General features: G+C 62.0%; 1 protein-coding gene across 1 annotated transcript; it reads left to right on the forward strand.

The window, feature by feature from the left end:
* The first annotated feature begins 786 nt into the window (after positions 1–786).
* Positions 787–2,721, forward strand: Nkx3-2 (NK3 homeobox 2). Its single transcript, XM_048364130.1, has 2 exons — positions 787–1,264; positions 2,174–2,721. Exons 1-2 carry the CDS (start codon positions 787–789, stop codon positions 2,719–2,721), a joined length of 1,026 nt encoding a protein of 341 aa, XP_048220087.1.
* Positions 2,722–9,304: the final 6,583 nt, after the last annotated feature.

The raw sequence follows: 9,304 nt of genomic DNA on the forward strand, positions 1-9,304 counted from the left end.
TTCGCCCCCCCACCCCCCAGGCTGGAGCCAGCCAATGGGTGGCCGGGAGCGCCCCAGACGGCCCAGCGAAGGGGCGTGGCCCCGGGCTGTCACTCAGCCCCGGGGAATGACACCCGGGCGGGCGGGGGGGTTCGGTGCACGGCGCAACGCCGGGGAAGGAAAGAGACGGAACAGATAAAGCCGGGGCCCGAGGGTAAAAGGTGCCCGGCGGCTCCTCTCCGCACCCCGCGGGCCGCCCGCCGTCTCCGCGGCCGCCACCAGGGGGGTGGGATCCGGAAAAGCCAGCCCAGCGGGAGCGGGAGGAGGACTCGCCGGGAACCCCCCCCCCCCACCCATCCAGCCGGCTAGGAAGAGACCGAGGCACCGGGGGAGAAAAGCGTGGCCCGGGCCGTGCGTGCGTGCGTGCGCCCGGGCGGACGGCCACGGGGCCAGCGACCCCGCACGTCCCGCAGCCCCCAGCCCGCCCGCCCGCCCGCCCGCCCGCCCGCTCCGGAAGGCTTCCGACCATGCGAGACTGCGTCTGAGCGGCGGCGGCGGGAGAGCGAGCGTCCGGCTCTGGATTCCGGGGGAGCGCGGGAGGGTAGGGGGCCCTCCGAGGCGGGGGCGCGGATCGGCGCCGCTCCGGGCACCGAGGGGAGGAGGAGGCCGGGGGACCCGGACCGCGCGGGGGGCCTGGCGCACCCGGCCGGCGCGCGCCGCGGGCGCCCGCGCTCTCCCTCCGGCGGCGAGGGCTTCGGCGTCCCCGCTGCCCGCCCGGCCGGCCGCCCGCTCCGGCCCGCGGCGCCCATGGCGGTGCGCGGCGCCAGCACCTTGACGCCCTTCTCCATCCAGGCGATCCTCAACAAGAAGGAGGAGCGCGGCGGGCGGGCTGCGCCCGAGGGGCGCCCGGCCGCGGGGAGCACGGCGGCCCTGGCGGCGGCGGTGGCCGCGGCGCCGGCCGTCTGCTGTTGGCGGCTCTTTGGGGAGACGGACCCGGGCGCTCTGGGGGGCGCCGAGGACTGCCTGCTGGCGTCTCCCGCCGGGATCCGAACGGCCGCGGGGCTGACGGCCGAGAGCCCGGGGGCCTGGGATTCCGACTCCGCCGTCAGCGAGGAGAACGAGGGCCGCCGGCGCGGCGCCGACGCGCCCGGAGCCAGCGGGGCCGGCCGCCCCGGGGGGACCCTGGGCCTCGATCCGCCGGGCTGCCAGCTGCACGCCGCCGCCCGGGACCTGGAGGAGGACGCCGCGGGCCGCAGCGACAGCGAGATGTCCGCCAGCGTTTCAGGTCTGCGGTGCCTTCGAGGGGAAGTGGGGCGGGGGGGGGGGGGTCAGCCGCTGCCGAGTGGGGTGCGCCGGCTGCGAGCCCCTGGTTCTACGAGCTGGAAAGGGCCGCCCCAACCCTGAACCCACGGAGGCCCCAGATAGGACCCTAAGTCCTGGGACCGCTGGACGGGGTTCCGAGACCAGCACGACACCCCGGGGTGTAGACAGACCCCTCGGGGCTGGAGGTCCCAGAGCCCAGCCTCAGAGCTTGCGGGGCGGGGGATGAGGGGTCCCCCACTGGAACCGAGCGGGGATGGCGGGGCTGGGGGGAGAGGCCTGGCTGAGCGTGCACACTCCAGGGCAGGGAGCGCGGGATCGGCCTGGGCATCCGGCTGTGGGAAAAGCGATCTGAAGTCGGAGGGGTCACAGCCGAACCTGGAGCACCCCAGAGACGCTGAAGTGAGGGGTGTCCTCGGCCGCGCGCCGGCACCGTCCTGGGGCTGAGAGACGGGCCGGGTCCGGTGCGCGCCGGCGTAGGCCTCAGGCCGCGGGTGGGCTTGTCACGGGGTCGCGTGCAGAGTGACTGAGGGAGGCTGGATCCGTCTAAAGACTCGGGGGGCCGGGGGGGCGGGGGAGGCACTGCCCCGGCTCCACCACCTAGCCCCAGTCCCCCCTCTTATTCCCTGGCTAAGCCGCCCAAGGGTGCGCCGTGTGGCCAGCTCCCTCCCAGTGGCTCCCCGCACCTCGGGTGCGCGTGGGAAAGCGGGGTGCAAGGGGGCCGGTGACCCCCCGAGCGCAGAGACCGAGAAGCCCAGCCCAGCACGCCCGGGCTCGGCGGGGACTGGCTGGGCCCGTTGCAGCCCGCCCTGCGCTTCCCGTGACCCCGGGGACCCCGCCGCCCTGACAGTTGTCTGCTTTTCCCGGCCCGCAGGCGACCGCAGCCCCGGAGCGGAGGACGAGCGTGCGGGCCCCGGGGGGGCGCGCGTGGCCGGCCCGGGCGGCGGCGGCGGTGGCGGCGCGGGCGGCCGCGGAGGCGCCGGGCCGGCGGGCGGCGCGGAGGAGGAGGACGAGGACGAGGAGGACGAGGACGAGCCGGTGGCTCCCAAGCCCCGGAAGAAACGGTCGCGGGCCGCCTTCTCGCACGCGCAGGTCTTCGAGCTCGAGCGCCGCTTCAACCACCAGCGCTACCTGTCCGGGCCCGAGCGCGCCGACCTGGCGGCGTCCCTGAAACTCACCGAGACGCAGGTGAAGATCTGGTTCCAGAACCGGCGCTACAAGACCAAACGCCGCCAGATGGCCGCCGACCTGCTGGCCTCGGCGCCCGCCGCCAAAAAGGTGGCCGTCAAGGTGCTGGTGCGCGACGACCAGAGACAGTACCTGCCCGGCGAGGTGCTCAGGCCGCCCTCGCTCCTGCCGCTCCAGCCCTCCTACTACTACCCGTACTACTGCCTCCCGGGCTGGGCGCTCTCCACGCAGTGAGGGGGTCCCCAGCGCCCCCTTCCCGCCCCGGCGCTCCCGCGAGGGCCGAGGGGGAGGCTGGGCCCCGCCGCCTGGTAGCCAAACTGAGCCTTGCCCAGGGGAGGGCGCCGTTTCCGACTTGTTCAGAGGCACCCTAAGAATACCCAGGGGGCTCTGCTTGCCCCTCAACTTGCCTTAACCCCCCTCCCCCCCCACACACACCCCACGGACGCTATTTATTACCACGCCAAGATTTGTCTGGGGATGGTGTTTTCCCCAGAGCAGAGAGGACTCCTGGAGCCCACAGAGCCTGAACCCCAGGATGTCAGGCCACCGGCCTTGGTGGGGGGGGGGGGGCGAGGAAGGGGGGAGCTTCGTGCGTTAGGCCACACTTAGTTCATGGTATCCATGTTACCAATCTATGTGTATCTACATATCTTCTATTTTTTATTTTGTATTCGGAGATTACATTTGAGACAAAGGAGTGGGAACTCTTGACAGCTCCCGGGGGCTGGTGGGGTTTATGTTTTGAACCGCGAAAGGTTTGGTTTGGGGGACCCCCCCACCCCTCCGTTCTTAAAGTCATGGGAGGGGGGAGGGATCGGCCCTGTCAGATGCGGAATTTGGAATGGGAGCTTCTCAGCGCCAGACAGGCCAAGCCAGGGGGTTCCCCCCCTCCCCGACACTTCGCTTTATGAAGTCCAGGGCTCAGCCCGAAAAGAAGCTCCTAGACCCCCCCACCCCCCCGTGAGCAGACGTCACACCCGATCCGATTGATTGGGGCCTTGGGCCGACGCTTGTCTTTCTTGCTCTCTTATTTTATTTTACAAAGGAGATTAAGACGTGCAGCACTTTCCAATGGTTTGTATTCAAATAACAGTTATTTTTGTATTCAATGTGAATAACCCCCCCCCTCATCCCCGCCGGCAATTCCATGGAGGGGCCTGGCCCAGTGTGTCTCCCCCTGCCCCCCTCCCCAAAGCCTGGCCCCTGAGTTCCACCGTCCACCACGCCTGCGGGCCTGGGCTGCCCGCGATGGCCCGCACCTGGGGTAAGACCGGTGACCCCCCCCCTCCCCCCCATCTTACCAACCTCTCTCCGTGTTTTTTGCCTCCTTCGTGGCACTGTGCACTCAACTAGAGTATTATCTTTAAAAGAGATTTGTGAGACTTGGGAGCTCTGTTGGCTGTGTGTGTTTCTGTAATTTATAAACGTTCGGTGTCGCGCGTCTTTCTGCACGCCGCGTCGTCGCTCCAGCTTCCCTCCGAGCGGCTGGGGAGGGCTGGAGAGAGCGGGGTCTCCTGGCCAGTCCCCCCCACCCCGCCCCCGGAGTCTGGGGTCTTGGACTCATCTCTCTCCCCAGCAACCCCACGGCCAATCAAGGCTTTAAATCCGTCAGGATCTGAGAACCAAGATCTCTGGGATTTTATTTTACTTTATTTATTTTTAACCAGGAGGCCTTGAACCCGGGGACACACATCCCCACGACGTCGTGGTTTTTTTTTTTTTTTTTTCCGAGGTCACGAGTTTCCCTCCCAGGGCCGATTCCCATCCACCGCTGAAATCCACGGATCCTTCCCGGGCCTCCCGCCGACTCCCTGCTTTCCACGTGGGATTTTTCAGCGCTTCCCGCCCCCTCCGAAACGGACGACCCCGTTTTCGTTTCCTGCCCAGAAAGGGCTCCGAACACCTGCCGCGGAGGTTGCGGACGCGCTGCGGGGATCGCGGCTCCCCGGGAAGGTCGGGGCGCGTTCCCCAGCGTTCGGGGGCCCAGCGCCCTTGGGAGAGCGGAGGGCGCGCCACGCCTCACCCCCATGTCCCAGATGAACACCCCGAGTGCCTCGATTCCCTAGCACACCCCAGCTCCGCCGGGGCCCGTGGCTCCTCGCAGGCTCCCCCGCCGCCCCGGCCCGCGGCAGCTCCCCCGGAGCCCGGGGCGCCGATCGGAGCCACCCCACCGGCCGTCTGACCCGGCCGAGTACCGGCCCCAGGCAGGGGGGCCACCCCCCCACCCCCACCCCCGAAGCCACCCCGGGCCGCGCGCCGCCGCCAGAGCTTTTCCAAAAGGTGCCCGCTCCCGGGAGCGGCGAAGCCCGGGGCGAGAAACGCCGTCGCGGAACCCAGCCCGCCGCCCCGGCCCCGGCCGGCCCGCCGCCGGCTCCGGCAAACGCGCGGCCTTCCCGCTTCAATCCCACCACCAACCAGACGTGCACTTTCCTTAGAGGACGCTGTCGCCCTGCCATTCCTCCTGCGATCTCCTCCCTTCCTTTCCCCAGACAGGGCCCTCGGATGAAGAGGGTGTTTTGTGTGTTTTTAGGAAGGAAAAAAAACAAAGGCCATTCCCCCCCCCCCACCCCCTTCTTCCATCAGCCCTAAGAGGCTGGTTGGCTCCCCTCCTTCCTGGCTGATTCGCAGGCAAGGCAGCCAAAGCGTTTCTTCCAACTTGGCGAACGACCTGACGTCCATGGCGGCACATTCGGCCGCTTCCTCCCCCACCACAAACCTGTCCCCCCCATGGCCACCGGCGGGAGCAGGGCCTGGCCGACTTGGGCTTTCCGCTGGGACTGTAAAGGGGGAGAAAGTGAGGGGGGAGTGGAAGAGACCCACATTAAATTCAGTTTGATCCGAATTTGTGGGACTCCCCTCCCAACGGCCCGTCGATCTCAGTTTGCCTTGGTGAGGATGCTGGACTCCGAAACAAACTCGAGGTCAGGCCCAACTCATCCTAACCGGGCTTTCCCAGCGCGCTCGCGCTCTCACCTGGCCCTTAGGCCATGGACGGCTTAATTGGAAATACAGAGTAACTTCCTCTCTCTCTCTCTCTCTCTCTCTCTCTCTCTCTCTCTCTCTCTCTCTCTCTCTCTCTCTCTCTCTCTCTCTCTCTCTCTCTCTCTCTCTTTCTTCTATGTTACCCACTTGGCTTCTCCTTGCTTTTTTTTTTTTTTAAGGTGAAAAATGTCCCTGCTCCCTAGCCACCGGCTCCCGGCTCAGCGCATTCTTGGTTTTAAGCCCTCGCTTGTCTTTGCTGCATTGAAACCTCGGCGCCTCCTCTGTGGGGATCTGACCGCTCAGGGCAGCCACAACTGTGCCTGAACCCAGAATTCTTCCACTTCTCCCTCCTTCTGTCCACTGAGGTCTTCGTAATAAAACATTGGAGCCGGCCTTGGGGATAAGGAAGCCAAGATGAGGGGAATGGCGCAGGACGGGGTTAGAATTCCAGAGATTCGGGAATCTTACTTATTACTCTGGACAGCAAGTTTGGGATTCGTTGAATGCCCAAAGTGGGGTGTGTGTGTGTGTGTGTGTGTGTGTGTGTGTGTGTGTGTGTGTGTTACAAACACCTGAGGCTTCTGGCTTTGCTTTTCTCAAGCTGTGTTTCATTCCAAGAGCTTAAGTTTGTGGGACTCTCCTGTGTCTGGAGAAGATCTTCGCTGTGCAGTTGTGCAGTGATTGAGTCTAATTAAAAAATGAAGGAGCTGAGGATCCCCTCGTGTCTGCAGCTGCCCACACTGGGAGAGAAGAACAACGAATCGAACCTCGCTAGAGATAACTCGAAATGGTCTCAAACGAGATGTCCTCACACCTCCCAGACTGGGCTGCTAGTGTGTGCACATAGCCAGAATGGAGAGAAACTGGATGGGTTTGAAGCCCAGCATCCAGGGGCTTCAGAGAAGTGCAGAGCAGACTGAAGTCTTGCTTCGGTTCCCAGCTCCCTCGGCTCAGAGGGAGAGGAGTTTCGGAGGTGTTCCTGGCACAAATCAGACAATTATTCCAGAAGGAAAGAACCCTAGCCCAGAGCTGCAAACATCCCACAAAGCAAGGGTGGCACGTCAGTAATTCCCTAATCGGTCACCACCAGCACCTGAGCTCAGTACCAGCAATACAGTCTCCTCTGTCCACATTTTAGGAAAATAGAAAAATTGTCCTGTGCTTACAACATTTACAGAATTCATCTTGCTTACAGAAAGTTTCCTGCTTTGCCCCAAGCCACCAGTGACAAGTGAGCCCGAGCTACAGGGGAGAATCATACATTCCTCCCTCCCACACCCCCCTGAAATCGAGTCCAGGAATTCCTAGACCCTCCAAAGAATACATTGGGTGCAAGGCAGGAGAAATGGTCCCGCACCAGCGCCGCGGCCCAGGCTTCTGCCAAGCGGCTCTACACTGTATAGGCCACTACTTTCACTCTGCCAACAATCCTAATTGGAAATGACAAGAAAGTGTGAGGGGACCAGAGGAGAAAGCAAATGCTTGACACAGTGTTTTCTAAGCCAGAAAGTGCTGAGAGCCTGGAGCAGCTTTAGCAACTGCAGAAGCCATTGTAGACCAACGGAGCAAGATCAATGGTTCCTAATCTGATAGAAGGCTCATAACCAAGCAAATCATATTTAACAATAATAACAATGGCAGCAAAAACAACTGCCTTCATTTGTCTAGTGCATCACACACACACACACACACACACACACGCCACAAAGAAGCCCTTCCACACACGATCCTACTCAGGTTAGCTGAGGTTGTCTGTGCCTAATCGACAAGATTTTTATCCCACAAAGAGTTGACGTGTCTTTTCCTTGAATACAGGCCCTGAAGAGTCCATGAATGACTATTCAAAACCCAGAAACGTAGTCTAGAATTTAAAGAGACAGGATAGATTCCCCCCCCCCCCCTTAGAGCTGACACACTCTAGGCTAAATTTGGTTCTGGGGTACCTGGGTCACAAAATTGTGAATGTATTTGGAAAACGATTAAGTAGCATATGACTGTTATGATTACTTCTGCTAATATTATTGTTACTGTTATTAATTTTTGGCTGTGGGGATTTGAGGATCTTAAACAATATGCTTTGAATTCCTGTATCCTTCCGGGAGCTCCAACTATCTTGTGATTCACTGAGCTTAGAATCTATCAGATATGTATAGAGACCCCTGGCTAGTTTTCGGTCTCCTGATATGAATTTTTTTTAAATAAGAAAAGAAATTGCCAAAGCAGGGTGGCAAAAAAAAAATCCGTGTTATATTGTAAATGGTGACATCATCTAATAAATTGGTTTCCCCGCTGTAGACTCACATAGGAGTTATTCAACATAAATTAGGCCGTTGAAATCGTTAAAGTATTTATAAGAGAAGATTGGTTCCCAGGGCCCTGCGAGTAGGGGTGGTCTTAGGCAAGGTACAGATTTAAGTTGAATGATGAACTTTATTCAAACTTACCGGGTGACTGCCTGAGGCTGCACCTCCGGTGAAGAAAATGGCTAGAGTCTAAATGGGAGGTATTTCTTGTGTGTAAGAATTGGGAAACCGGCCAGGGGTACCTCCGCGCACCGGCCCGGAATCCTCCCGTCGCCCTAGAAATGGATCAATGGCTAATGTGGCTCGCGAGTCCCCTTCACGTTCGGAGTGGAAGAGCCCAGTTCAAGTGAGCCCGGCTCGACCTCTTCCTTCACCTTGCTGGTTTGCTCCAAACGTTTCCTCCAAACTTGAGGGTGCAGGGTGAGCTCCGAGGGCGCAGGACCGGCTGCCTTACCCACCCCCCCTCCATCCCAGCCCCTCGCACTCACAGACACCCTTGTTCTCCCCGCCCGCGCCCCCACGCACAGCAGCCCCCTAAGGCACTGAGCGCCCTGAGATTTGTGCAGCGCCCGGAGCCAGCTGCGTTTCATCGCCGCACCGCCCGCCCGGTCTCCCGCACGGCCCGCCCGGTCTCCCGCACGGCCCGCCCGGTCTCCCGCACCGCCCGCCCGGTCTCCCGCACCGCCCGCCCGGTCTCCCGCACCGCCCGCCCGGTCTCCCGCACCGCCCGCCCGGTCTCCCGCACGGGCCGATCTGAACTGGGTGCAATCGCTCGCGTCCACACCCCGGGCCAGAGGATCTCCAGCCGGGATTCGGTGCGGGCTAGAGGGGCTTCGGGGTAAGTTCTTCTCAGCCCTGCCCGGGCTCCCTCCCCAAGACCTGGGCGAGCGCCGGGGCCTGGCCCGTGGAAGCTGTCCCAGGTGGGAGGATTTGGGGGTAGGAGCCGGAATACCAGGCTTCCTAGAATGAGGGGCGCAAAGTCGGCCTCAAGCCGAGCTGGTCAATCTGCGATGGGGTCTCTTCTTTGAGTACCTACTTAAAAAAATAAAATAAAATAAAATAGGAAATTCTAAGATTTGGGGGGTGGCGGGTAATAATCACCGTCCACACTCGCTTCGGGCTTAGAGTGGAGATCAAACTAAACGCTCTAGTTTAAACGACGCCCGTGTGTCCCCAGCCACTTTGGGGGTGACTTGGGGGTGACTTGGGGGTGACTTGGGGACGGGGCATGTTCCGTTTGAAAGCAGTTGGGCCGCTAGCAGCTGCCACCCGAAGGCCACGGTCGCTGCCTCTCCTCTGCCTGCCTTTGGGCGCAGCCTTTGGAAAAATCCAGTTTTTCATCCCCGACCCCATAGAAGAGGGGGAGACCCCAAGGCTATACAGTCCCAAGGCCGGGCTGGAACCAGAGGTGGGGGGGGGGGGCGTGGAATCTGTGTCAAAAGAAGGGAGAGGCCACAAACATTTGGTCTTCCACGGCCCACTAGAAGGCAAGGGTGGGCGGCGCACTATAAAACCAGCGGCCCAAGAATCCC

This window comes from Perognathus longimembris, chromosome 16 (genome assembly GCF_023159225.1).
Source record: "Perognathus longimembris pacificus isolate PPM17 chromosome 16, ASM2315922v1, whole genome shotgun sequence".
Classification (NCBI taxonomy): Eukaryota; Metazoa; Chordata; class Mammalia; order Rodentia; family Heteromyidae; genus Perognathus; species Perognathus longimembris.